Genomic DNA, 14506 nt, shown 5'->3' on the forward strand with positions numbered 1-14506 from the left:
GTCTTTTAGTAACCTTTGGTGTTTCTATTGTGAATACCCTCCATCATAATAAATTGTTGAGCCTTTTATTTTTTTGTCAGGTCTGACACAGAAAAAGCGATAAAGAATTTGAAGGAAGAGATAGATTATCTGAAGAAAGAATATAATTCTGGTTCAGATGCAAAAAACGAATTTAATGGAAATGGAAACCAAAGCACTAGTAGTTTAAGTGACAGAATACTTGAAAAAGAAAGGAAACTAGAACAACTAAACCATGATCTAGATTACAAAACCCGGTTCGGTCAAAAACCAATTGAACGAACTAGTTTGGGGTTGATTGATGATTCCATAAGTGTTGACTCATCAGAGACATGTGGTAGTAACAGAGATCATTCGTGGGTAGGGAAGGGTGATGACAGAGAGACAAAGATGATAGGGGAAGCCATGAAGAAGAGAATGAGGTTGAGGAGGATCGGTGCACATGGAGAGAGAGAGAGAGAGAGAGAGAGAGAGATGTGTGGGACCCTTGTAGAGAGGAGAGAAGTGTGGGACCCCTTGCATATTAAATTTATTTATTTAAAAAAAAAGTAATAGAAAACCTCATAAATGGTCCCTGTGTAGTGAAATGACAAAAATGCCCCTGACTTAACGGCTAAATGGTAACGGAGTTAGTCGGAATGACCAAATGTTAAAAGTTTTGAAACCACAGGGACGATCCGTGAGGTTTTTTGAAATTAGGGACTAAACTTGATATTTTTGAAAACCACAGGGACCATTTTTGAAATTTTGTCTAATGTCTATTTAACATCCACATGATAGACTTTAAATTTCATGTGAGGTGCATAAGCCATAACAAACAAAAATCTGATTGCATCAATTCTTGTCACTACGGAAAAAAAGTTTCTTGTTGATTATATACTTTAAGCACGAAACAAGTTGATTTCGGATCATAATCCATTTTCATCCTTCCTATTTTCCGAAATTGTTCTTCTTGTTGCTTTATTAGTATCCATACTTTGTTTCTTTCAAACTCTTTCTTTTCCTTTATCCACTCCAGGTCAACAATACCTTCTTTAATTCTCTTTGGTTCCCCCTTGAAAGGGCATAATTGTCAACTAACTATAAAAATTTATGGAAGGATTACAAAATGTCGTGGAAGAACAAATACATAAGTACCATAAGTGTGTAACGCTAGTTGTTGGTGGATGGCAATAATCATGTATAATAAATTAATAATATCTACGTGACAATCACATATAATGATATAATGATATGAAGCCGGGGATAACGGTTTAAATATATCATTGTTAAAGAAAGACCATACACATAAAACAAGCACGAAAAAATATAAAATGAAATTTCAACCCCATTTTTAAAGATTATACATACCACTCATATACTTTATAAATTATAATCATAGATAAATAATAAATTTTCAGATGAACCATATTTCATTTTAAACACGTCATCCATTGACGTTACGTGTCTAAAACTCTAAATATAAACATATATCCCCACCCACGTTATAAACATTAATCTCCGAAACTTGTTAAAAAGCTGAAATAGCTATGGAGGATTTCTTCGAGAGGTTGCCGGAAGGATTCGTAGCTGAAGCATTGGCACTCACCAGCCCTCGAGATGTTTCCCGGTTGTCCTCCGTCAATTCCGTTTTCCGTTCGGCGGCACAGTGGGACAGCGTTTGGGAGAGTTTCACGCCGCCGGAGCACCTGCCGGAGACGGCGGACGGTGGTTCAGTCGCATCGAAGAAGGAGATTTATCTGCGTCTCTGCGATCATCCAGTCATCGTAGACGAAGGAAACAAAGTAAACTTCTGAATAACTCTCCTATTTCATTTCATTTGACTCTTCGTTAATTTCATATTCTTCTACAAATCCTCGTAAACACGAAAAATGATTAAATCAAATTAAATTCTGAGATCTCGTATGAAATGTATCGATCTGATTATCTGAATCCAATTTCAACAGAGTTTCTGGTTGGATAAAAGTAGCGGGAAGAAATGTTACATGTTAGCTGCGAGACAATTATCAATCGCTTCTTCCGATTCCCCAAATTGTTGGATATGGACGCCAACAACAGAATCAAGGTAATATTATGCTACTCGCTTATAAGATATCAACACCTCAAAAATCCTTTTCCCTCTTTTAACTCCTCGAATCTCGAATTACAGATTCAGAGAGGTAGCAGAACTGATCAGTGTGAGTTTGCTTGAAATCATCGGCAAAATCGATACTTCAATCTTCTCCCCGGATACCACTTACGTTGCTCTTCTTGTGTTCAAAACAACATCGAAAGCTTATGGGTTTGAGTACCAACCGGTGGAGGTCTGTATTGGTTTTCACGGCGACCGGAGTCAAACCCGGATGGTGTATCTCGACCCTGAAGCAGGGCGGAGACGAGGACTCCGATCAAGGAGAGGGATTGGGATGTTTAGCAAAGGAGGATTTGCGAATTGGGATGTGCCTTCGCCTTCTAAAGAGAATGGCCCGAAACAAAGAGAAGATGGTTGGTTTGAGATTGAGATCGGAGAGTACTTTAATGGCGGTGGTGATGCGGCGGAACTGGAGTTGAGTGTGGCGGAGGTGAACGGAGGGAATTGGAAGACTGGGCTTGTTATTCAAGGTATCGAGTTCAGGCCAAAGAACTGTAAATAAGAAACTAGTTGGAAAGCAATTTACTTTTTCGTAAAGTATTGTTTGTAATCTTATTGATTTGATATTTCCCTAATTATAAAATATATAAGTAAGAGTGAATTTTTTAGAATTATATTTGAAGTTTTATTATTACTTTTTGTAAATTTTGTAAATAGTTCTAAAAACTCTAGATTTACATTAAAAAAAATTCGAAATACTTCTAGAAATAAGAAACACCTGTCAAGATTGAGACGGATCACGGATGCCATGGAGGATAGGGAAAAAGTTAAATGTATTGGTACACCGTACACATCAATTTCTTTACAGGGTAACTTATACGAATAGTGTGTGTTTTGGGACAATGTGCGCACTTGGTCTCTAAGATTGAGTATTTTTTTTTTAGCTTTGATGGTTCGGATAGTTCCTAAAATGTATTTTTTGCTGCACCTTAGGTCCATAAAATAATTATATTACTTTTATTTTATTTACCCCTTTCACTTTTCCGATTTATTATTATATAAAATAATTATTAAAAAATCTTAAACATAATCTAGCATTCCCACGTCCTTAATTCCCCATCACACATTTTCTCCCAAGTACCACCTATTGTCTTTTTAGTTAAAGGTTTATCCATGTCGTCTTCCTTCATCGACCATCGCCACAAGCGTCTAATGATGGTGGTTCCCTCATGTCCTTCCTTCAAGGCCAACCGGTTCACCAACAAAAATATCAGAGCATATTGATGACGTTCGTTGTTCGTCGGAGAAGGCAGAGATGAAGCATCCTCCGAACGGTGCCCTTTTCCTTTGTCGGTGTCCCAAACAAACCATATATCACCCATTACCTTTGTTTTCAAGTTTAAATTTAGTTTGAGGTTTATTTTGAGTTTCAGAGTCAATTTTGAGTTTGATTTCAGTTTGAGATCGAGTTTTAGTTTAGTGGTTGAATTTAACCTCATCGATTTGGTTTTGGAAATCGATTTGCATCGGGTGGTTGATTGATTGCATCATTTGTTTCACCATTGGTACTTACAGTCACCTTCCAACGAACCAGATCCACCCGATGTCGTTTCAGATATCATCTTCTTTGTAGATCTTCTTCTCATATGGGTTTCATCATCATTGATGTTCTTCTCTCACATGGAACTAGGTTTTTGGGTTTCAAACATCCATTTCACATCATCGATCCTCTTCATCTTCACGAAGATTTATCTTTGTCTTTGAGACCATGGTCAATTTCTAGGATTCATTATTTATTGGGCTTCAAACATTTTAGTTTTTATGGTTTCAGATGCAAAAACTATAACATGTGAGAGATAGTGGGATTCTGATTTCAATTTCAATTTTGATTTCTCAATTTATGGGTTTCATCATAAGACACTGTGATTGAATTTGGTTTTGTATTTAAGCTTGCCGGAGGAAGGGACGGTTCCTAGTGATTGTCTGGTCGGAGGTTTATCAAGAGATTGGAAACCAGAGGGGTAGTGAGAAGGACGAGAATGGGTGGGGTATGATGGGATGGGACCACCTTATTATTAAACATTTTTCATAAATAATTAAGAAATAAACAACAAAAAATAAAAAAAGGGTAATATAATCATTTTAGGTCTATCAACGACCCAACATGCAACAAAAATACATTCTAGGGACTATCCGAGTTAAAAAAAAAAGGTCTTAGGGATTAAGCACGTAGATTGCCCCAAAACCACAGTGACTATTCGTATAATTTACCCTTCTTTACAAGATCTATTCGAAAAAGTCATGGTTTCCATTGAAAAATCGTAAAACACTAACAATATTCAATAATTATAATATATTAAATCACTAACAATATTCAATAATTATAATATATTAAAGAATTCTGCTTCTTAATAAGTAGGCTTTTATTAAATTAGGCTAAAATAGATTTTAAAAACCTTTATATTTATTGTTAAAATTTGGTAAAATCAAATATTCGTATTCCTTAATTAAATTTTAATTATTAGGTTGGAGGGTATATGGCAGGAAGAGGTGTGCGGGAACTGGATCCACGACCAGAACACTATAATGCCACCGCGGTTTAGGGGGGTGTGGGAACGGAGGGAGAGGAGGATACCCCGCCCCTCTCTCTTGTAACATCCCGAAATTTCAGAAGTTCAATGAAGGGCAAAAGTGTAATTACGAAGAAGGGACTCGACAAGTAGGTACGCTTACTCACCGAGTCGGAGCGGGTTTGAGTCGCGAATTAAGTGATCAACTCGCCGAGTCGGAAACTTGGACTCAACGAGTTGGTGCTAAAGAAAGAAAATCCTAATCCTGGGGGTTGTGCCCTATATAAAGCACTTTAGGTCCTCCCATCAGCCTCATTATTGCCCTTGAGAGTCAATAAACCCTAGAAATCGTGTGAGCTTCCATTATTAAAGAGAATTGAGCTTTAGAGGAGGAATTTTGAGAATGGGACTTGAAGATCAAGAGACTAGCATCAAGGGATTGGTGTAGATCCAAAATCTACTTCAGCTTGGGCACATTTCGGAGGTAACAAGCTGTTACCTTGACTCTTTTGCATCTATATCTATTTCTTGAATGAGATTTGGGTCCATTTTGGCATGTTAAGGATCTATTTCGGGTTAGAGGTCTAGATCTGAGGTTGCTACTACAGATCTAGACTTGTATTGGTCCAAAACCTCATAAAGTATCAGCCCTTGGTTTGTTGGTGAAGCATCCTTGTCTTAAACCTTAGCCTTAGAGTGATTTGGGCCTATAACTCTTTGCTTTCACGTAAAGTTTGCAACTTTACGTAAGAGGCATGCCCTAGAAGAGTGGATCTACAGTTTGGAGCCCCTGCATGGCTCAAAAAGCCTCTGAATGGATTGAGAACTGGAGAGACTCGGCGAGTCACATGGGGGTACTCGACGAGTTGTATGACCATGTGCATGGACTCGGCGAGTTGGAAGAACAACTCGGCGAGTCTGTTGAAGATTGCCTTGGACTCGGCGAGTCTAGTCACGGAACCCTAACCTCTTCTGGTTAAAGCCCCGAATCAGTGAGTTGAAGGGTAACTCTGTGAGTTGAACAGGATGGGACTCGGAGGTCGTTGGACTCGACGAGTCTTGGGGTGACTCGGCGAGTTGAGTTGGGTACTAAGAGTTTCAGAGTTTAAGGACTTGACGAGTCAACGAGTTGACTCGGCGAGTAGGGTCAGTCTGGAAGTTTTGACTTTGGCCTGGACTTTGACTTTGACCTCCAAGGGTGTTATGGTGATCGGTTATTTATGTCAATGGTCCATTGATGGCAATAGGTGTTGGAGTTTGGAGCAGTGCTTCGGGTGTGTGCTTTCGTGGTTCGGTTCTTCATTTCATGTGAGTTATCCTCACTATACTTAAGGGTCTAAGGCACTAAGGCGGGCCCTTTGAATTGTTGTTTACAGCTTGTTATGTTATGTGATGATATGCATGCTAGTATCCTGGTAGATAGGATAATGATATGAGGATATGCCTTGTTAGCTTAGTATCTTAGAGAAATGGATAGTTAAGTGATGGCTAGTTCTGTTGGATCGGCGCCCTGGTAGTTGGGTAGTGGTTATTTATAGACCTATAGTTGGTCTTGCCTTATGTACGCTGGTAGGAGGTTACCTGCGGGTTAAGTATGTTGAGCAGTAGTTGACGGTATTCCATCCTAGTAGGATGATAGGGCCTTAGTATGTTGGTTCTATAGAGTATTATGTGGTTGCCTGTTATGTGTGTATATTTTCTAGTAGGTTGGCATTCCAACCTGATGGTTGTGGGCCAAGAGTATTCCATCCTGGTAGGATGATTGGACTCATAGTAGGTTGGCATTCCAACCCGAAGGTTGAGGGGCCTGGGGTATTCCATCCTGAGGGATGATTGGACCCATAGTAGTAGTAGTTACTGTAGGTATAGGGAGTGGGGCATTCCAACCCGATGGTTGTGGGCCAGGAGTATTCCATCCCGGTAGGATGACTGGACTCATATTGTGTTGGCATTCCAATCCGATGGTTGAGGGGCCTGGGGTATTTCATCTTGTGAGATGATTGGACCCATAGTAGTTATTGTTGTACGTATAGGTGTATGGGCATTCCAACCCGATGGTTGTGGTTCGAGAGTATTCCATCCTCGTAGGATGATTGGGCTCGTATTATGTTGGCATTCCAACCTGACGGTTGCGGGCCAGAGGTATTTGTGACAACCCGAAATTTTTATTCTGAACAATCATTCACTTCAATAGAAATCAGGATTGTTCCTGCTATCTGTTAAGCATTTTGGAGTCAGTTTAAGTGTTTTAAAGCTTAGTACTTCAAGGAATCAAAGGAGAGAGGATGCCCTAGGTTCATTGTGCATCATTTTCGCAAAAACTCCAAGAGTTAGGAGTTTTCAGCCCAAATGGTGTTTGGACCGAAAACCCCCATGAGTATATATATGACACTTAGCCATATTTGTGACTTTTTAATCTTTCAAGAACAAGAACTGAAATCCTCTCAAGTATCATCCGATTTTTCCTTCTAAATCTTTGATTTGTAAGTGTTTCCTTCCTTGTTTAGTTGATCTCTTCCATTATCTAGTGATCTTACATGATTTCATCCATGAAATCATTCCATTTATGTAGATCTTCAAGTGTTCTTAGTTACACCAAGAACACCAAGAACACACATTAGTGTTTTGGGCCGAAAACACCCTTCTTTGCTTCCATATTGTAAGTATCTATCTCCTATACTTGTTATCTAGTAAGGATACTTAATTTAGAGCCTTGAAAACATCCATTTATCCAAGAACAAAGGTGTTTTCGGTCTAGTGCATCTCCTTAGACCGAAAACCCTTATGAAAGGTTCAAAATGACTTTAAACCTTCCTAATGCTAAGTATTGAGTCTAGAACACTTCTTGCTTGTTGGAAGCCCTTGGAAATCACCTTATGCATAAAAGAACAAGAGTTTTCGGCCAACCTCTTGGACTGAAAACCATATGGACCGAAATCCATATGGATCGAAAACCAAAAGAAACATACCACTTGGACCTAAAACTCCCTTAAGTGGCTATACAACTGTTAGATGCAACCCTTGGTACTTTTATCACTTGAATCAAAGTGTTTTTCCATGTCCTAGGGTATCTTAACTTGATTAATTAGTTTTTAAATGACTAATTGGATACATATATGTGTTATTATATGATAAATAGGATTCGTGTGTGTGCTCAAGTCTTCACTTGACATTTGGCATCCTAAACCATCCGTTCATCCAAACCACTCACTACAAGTGAGTTTATACCCCTTAATCAACCTTTGAAATGTTATTAAATGTTTTTAAATGCTTTTATGGGGGGGGGGGATACAAGTTGAGTCATGTTAGTTATTAGATCAATCACATGTGATTAATAACTAGCATACAAATGGAATTTCTATACTTTAAACTGTTTTACCAAACAAATGACTCCAAACGGTTTATCAAACTACTTTACATGTCAAACTCTTTATCAAATTCACTTTTGTATACTAAACCTTTCTTTTATAGTTTTTAAACTTATATATTGTTAAAACCATGTCTATTACATATATAGTTATATAAATAAGGTTTGAAGGACTTAGAACTGATAACCCACTTTACTTCCTGTCCTTGTTTGATTGTGGTCTTAAAGTATCCGGTTGTTTGTCCGAGTGTCGTTGATTCCTTACTTATATATTATGTATATGTGTATAGATATAAAGACTTTTATCTCACTTCAATACATTCAGTCATGCAAACAAGTTTACTAATAAAATATAATAGGTATAGTTTAGGGTTATACTACTTACTACTTCTAGTTCAATGAAGCACACAAGAGTGAGTTCATTCATGAGTCATTACTTACTATTATGAGAACATATACAATTATACTATGACGAGAACATATACAACTATATTATGATGAGAACATATACAACGATACTATGATGAGAAACAATATATTCATTACACAAGTACATACATTACATATACAAGTATACTATAACATCAATGTGATCCACTGTATCGAAGCATGCCTTCGTTGTCATGGCCCGAGTTGTAACTAGAATCTCCTGGAGGGAGAGCGTGAATTTGCGTATAAATCTATACTAGATTGACTATCATACACCTTGCTGTTAGCTACAACGGGACCTGCAGGTCTTCGGGTGCCAAATGTCATTACTTTTGACGACTTACATTGTCGTGTTTCCCAGTCGATATTATGGTACAATTAATCACATAATACCTTGATATAAATCCGGTTTAAGGTAGTTAGTACAGCAGTAGTTCCTATAATACAACACTACAGTACTACATTAATTTACCCTTTACATTTATTTGGTGATTACTTCACTTAAACATTAATGTACAAACTATATTTTGATAATGATAGTTACACTTGGGAAAATTACACACTTTTACAACAAACAAACATACAAAACAGTTGTGCCTTGGTAGAAGGCTACATTTAGTAGAAAATATAGGATTTTCTAGGAGTTACAAACTTTTACAAACACTTACAAACCTTCACATACTTTTACTACAAACGTTTACAAATTCGTACATCAAACACCGTTTCAATCATTTTGATACAAACATAGACACTAAATACTTATGAACTCACCAGCTTTAATGCTGATAAAGTCTTTCAAAATAACTTGTATTCTCAGGTCATCAGTAGACAGGTACCGATGCCAGCCTTTGAGAAGATGGAGCGCATACAAGACTCATCTTATATTTTGATTTATATTTTGGTGTCTTATATACTACAGAACACACTTATATTAAATATATATATATATATATATATATATATATATATATATATATATATATATATATATATATATATATATATAATGCAATGGATGATGTTGTTTACTTGCTTACTATTATACTGTGTTGTGATACCGTACATGACGTCCTCTGCCCCAGAACGTTTCCGTCGTTCTTGGTTTTGGGGTGCGACAGTATTCCAATCGGAAGGTTGATTGGACCCGTAGTATGTTGTTCTTTGTTGTATGTGTATGATTATGTGTGTATGGGTACTTTGGGGAAACTCACTAAGCTTTCGGGCTTACAATTGTGGTTTATTGTTTCAGGTGCTTCAGGAGATCGTGGCAAGGTGAAGGTGTGATCGTACCGCTCCTGGAGTAAGCTCGGGGATGTATGGTTAGTCCTGGGAGTGGCATAGCCTGATCAACTATGCTGGTCCGAGGAGTGATTAGCATGTGCCCAATAATGGTTGTGATACGGCAACAAGTCTAAAAACTTACCAACACTACTACAATGAAAACACTAGAACACAACATAAGTCTAAAATACTATAGGAGTATTTTGTGTTACTATAATTACATATCTGAGAACTAAAAAGGTCTCTATCAAGTAGGTCAATAGTCGCTAAGTAGATACGATAAGGTTATATGAAATTTAGGTGCTATAGACTCAGAATCTGTGACCTTTGCTTTACTTCTTGTCCTTTTTTGGTTGTGGATTTGGAGTTAGGGCCACTTATTCGAAGGTCTATCCTGCTTTGACTTCATATAACTGGTATAAACTACACAAGTATTGACATAACTGATAAAGATCATCTTATAATTATCTTAAGTAGTACGTCTATTTATATAAGATTCTTATCCCTTTTTTTCTCGCGTAGATATCATGGCGACCCGTACTTTCCATCCCACGGCAATGCTGGATGGCTTGAAGAAGAGCCCGAAGATGAGCATCCAATTCTTTTGGATGATTACCTACCAGAAGGCTTCTCAGATGGTTCTGACTGCGAGCCTGAAGTCAATAACCTACCCCAAGTGGGTCAAGCCCCAAATCTCAACCCCTGACCCGCGTTTCAAGGTCCCACGCCCTTGTGGGAAACAAACTTGAATCGCTGGAGCAATGAACATGGTCAAACTTTACCCTACAACAGGGACCAGAGCTTTTACAACATAAACAAGGGTGGCTCAGCTGACTGAGTCCTACCTATCATGGTCCGTAGGATTGCTCGGAATGTCGAGCAAGGTCGAGCAGCCATCAGCCAAATCGTGGAAATTGATGCCAACTCTGGTGTCAACACCGTCCGCATTTGCCATCTTGAAGAAGCAATGGACAGGACCAGAAGGACCAATGAGACTCTGCAGCAACAACTGGCTGCCTCCCGAGCTAAATTCATAGAACTTCGAGTTCGCCAGAGGGCTCATGAGCAACACCTTCAAGAAGTGGTTCGTCAAGTGGCAAATCTTAGGGTTCGCCCGAGGAATTCCCATCGTAGTTAGAAGATGTCTAGCACATCTTTTCTTTTGATTCAAGGAATAGCCTTTATGAACTGTGCTCTATGAAGCTTTTGTCTGTAAAATATTCCTACTTTCCAAGTACTCTAACTAGGAATCTAAGAACTGTCAACATTTTCCCTCATATGGTGTGATGTAAGACCTACTGCTAGGTCGTTTTTCCCGAACTTGTTACATCAATAATACTGGTAATGTTGACAGTTATCTAATCTATTGGAAAAATCAGTACTCTTGTATTTCCTCTACTTTTCTTCTGTGCTTCTATTTCAAAACATACACTCATTCAACTGTTGGACTATGGCGATTTAGCCCATGGATCACTCTCACCATGCTTACAATTGATTCTAACCACCATGTACATCTTTCCTTTAAACTTATAGTTGAAGGATGCCTCCTCGCAAATCAACAAGGCGTAATCCTCAAATTACTCCAACTCCAATACCACCACCTCCTCCACAATTCGATGCGGCAGCTCTGAATGCTGCAGTGGCTGCGGCTGTGGCTACGGCCATGGCTTAATATCACTCGACTGATGCCAGCAGAGGTGGAACCCCTGTTAACTCTACTCAAGGTGAACTCCTTGTGTGCTCGAGAGAGTGCTCCTACAAGGACTTCACTAACTGTAAGCCAAAACCCTTCAAGGGGACTGGCAGAGTCATTGCCCTCTCGCAATGGTTCGAGAAGATGGATTCAGTCTTCGAGATTTGCTCCTGCCCTACCACAAGTAAGGTTAAGTTTGCCGCTTGCACCTTTGAGGAGAAATCCCTGACGTGGTGGAACAACCATGCCAAGTCACTCACTCTGTAGCTCCCTGACTCTCAGGTAGTACTTTAAATATAATATTTTTGGGTTTTGGCCCTACTCGACGAGTTGGTTGCCTTACTCGTCGAGTAGCAGTGGGTTTGATCGCGAGTTAAGTGATCTACTCGGCGAGTCCATGTGGGACTCGGCGAGTAGGAGCTGGAATGTGAAACCCTAATTCTCGGGGTTGCACCCCTATTTGAAGAAGCTCAAGCCTCTTTCAGTTCCTTGGAAGCCCCCTTTGCATCTCTAACTCGTGTGTGTGTGTGCCTTGTGTGTTGAAGCTTTGAGAGAAGATTTTGGTGTAAAAGTTTGGGGAAAACAAGTGTTTGGGGCAAGGAGGTGGGAAGAGATCCGAATTCTTCTGCTGTGGACATCTCTTGGGAAGGTATTAAACCATTACCCTCAGTTATTGCAGTCTAGACCTTATCTTTGAATGAGTTTAGGGGTTTTAAGAGGGTATCAAGTTGGTATGACAATCTATGGGCTAGATCTGAAGTTGTAACTTCAGATCTGGACCCTCTTTGGAGCATTCAAGCATAAAGTCCCAGCTTTAGACAAGATTAAGGTTCCCTTGGTCCATAAACACCCATTAAAAGTTTGGTTTTGGCATTATGAGCTTGTGAAGCAATGCATGCACGTAAAGTTTGCAACTTTACGTGATAAGCAGGCCTAAGGAAGTTGGATCTGCAATTTGGGGCCTTGCCATGGCTTAAAGACGTCTGCATGTTAAAATGACTGTAAAGACTCGGCGAGTCATATGAAGATGTGCATTGAACTCGACGAGTTGGATGAACAACTCGACGAGTCAGTTGAAGGAAGCCGTGAACTCGACGAGTTGTTTGAACAACTCGGCAAGTTAGATGAAGATGGCCATGAAACTCGTCGAGTTGAAGAACAACTCGGCGAGTCGGATGAGTTTAACCAAGGATATGGTTGCGTGTGTACCCGTCGAGTTGCTAGGAGGAAACTCGACAGGTGGCCTTAAGGATTGATCGGGATTCGAGGGAACTCGACGAGTCACTCCGATGACTCCGCGAGTTGGAATGTGCTCCACGGACTCAGCAAGTGGCCGAGTGTACTCGGCGAGTCGAGGTCAACATGGACTGTTGACCTTAACTGAGGACTTTGACCTTGAGCAGGAATTTACTAGGAGGTTATGAGGTGTCTCATAAGTGTAAGAAATTATGAGTAGATTGTGCTATGGTTGTAGGTGGTGGAGCCGGTGTCAAGTGATCCGATAGTTGGAGTTTACCTTTCGAATCGACATCTGCAAGGTGAGTTATCCTCACTATATCGATAGGGTCTATGACACCAAGGCCAGCCCTTTATGATTTACATCCTGGGTTAGGATGGTTGCTTTGTTATTGCCATGTTAGATTTCATCCTGGGTTAGGATGGCTGCTTCGTTATTGCCATGTTAGATTTCATCCTGTTAGGGATGGTTGCTATGCTAGAGATCGGTTAGATCGATTGTCATGGTATGCTACATATGATTCTGATCTGTTAGATTGGAATTAGGATAGATATTATGTTATGCTTTCATGATCCATAAAGATTGGTATGTTAGTGACCTGTTAGGTCGATGCTCTAGTTACAAGTGAAATTCTATGATTAATGGTCAGTGAGATAGATATGTTTGCTATTTGTATGTGCCCATATATGATAGTATGCATACATGATTATTTGTTTGTGGGTTGGGTTGAAGCGGTCCTGCTTTGTGCTGAAGGCCAACACACCCTCTGAGCGGTCCGGGGAGAGTGTAGGCCCACGCGACGGACCAGTCATGTCGAAGGCTCGGGATAGATACAGATAGACTGTAGGCCCAGTAGGGCGGAGCAGTCCAGCCGATGTCCCAGTATATATGTTGTTTGATTGATCGTTATGGCTATGGTTTCTACTAGCGTGGTATTGGTATTTTGGGGGTAGCACACTATGCCCCCGGGCTTAAAGTTTTCAGCTTATTGTTTCAGGTACTTCAGGAAAGCGAGGGAAGGCGAAGGTGTGACCGTACCGCTCCTCATCCTCATGATCTATTTGGGACAATCTGATGATAAATGAATTGGAAATGTTTTTTTTAAAAACAATTACTATTTGACTCTTTTGTTAGTATTAAATGTTTAAATTTTGGCGTAAATTTTATGGGTGTTACACACTCTTGTAGTGGAAAACGACATGGGCTGGGAAACTATGAAAGACCTCATGATTGAGGAGTATTACCCGAGGGGCGAGATTCAGAAGTTGGAACAGGAGCTGTGGAGCCTAACCATGAGGGGCTCCAACATAGTCGCGTATACCGCCAGATTCAGTGAACTGGTGGGCATCTGTCCCAACATGGTTCCTACGGAGGGAAAGAAGATAGAGAGGTATATCTGGGGGCTATTGCCTCCGGTGCAGGGGAATGTTTTAGCCTCAAACCCCACTACCTTCGACAGTGCCATGCGACTGGCACAACAACTCATCGATCATGGAGTCCAATCCCCATCATCAACAACAACCCTGGCCATTTCCGAACCCTCCAAAACCCGCTGACAATAAGCGGAAGTTCTGGATGACAAGAAGAAACAACGAGCTGCCAAAAGGCAGCAGATTGTGGCGGTTCATGCCGCGATAATGCCCGCTGCTGCTGCTGCTCCGGTGAAGCAGTACGCTGGAAGTTTGCCAAAGTGCAACAAATGCAACTTCCACCACAACGGCCCCTGCCGAGAAATGTAGTGCTCCAACTGCAACAAGAAAGGACACACTGTCTGTTTCTACAAATCTCCGGCAAGGCCGATCACCCAAGTTCTCGGCGCTAGCGTGGGCCAGGCTTGCTA

At 40.1% G+C, this 14506-nt stretch overlaps 1 protein-coding gene across 1 annotated transcript; it reads left to right on the forward strand.

The window, feature by feature from the left end:
* The first annotated feature begins 1450 nt into the window (after positions 1-1450).
* On the forward strand, positions 1451-2763 carry LOC111886627 (putative F-box protein PP2-B12). The gene is made up of 3 exons (XM_052768300.1): positions 1451-1802; positions 1965-2083; positions 2168-2763. The coding sequence occupies exons 1-3, from the start codon at positions 1548-1550 to the stop codon at positions 2649-2651; spliced, it is 858 nt and encodes a 285-aa protein (XP_052624260.1). The 5' UTR covers positions 1451-1547; the 3' UTR covers positions 2652-2763.
* The last annotated feature ends 11743 nt before the right edge of the window (positions 2764-14506 follow it).

Source organism: Lactuca sativa, chromosome 2 (genome assembly GCF_002870075.4).
Source record: "Lactuca sativa cultivar Salinas chromosome 2, Lsat_Salinas_v11, whole genome shotgun sequence".
NCBI lineage: Eukaryota > Viridiplantae > Streptophyta > Magnoliopsida > Asterales > Asteraceae > Lactuca > Lactuca sativa.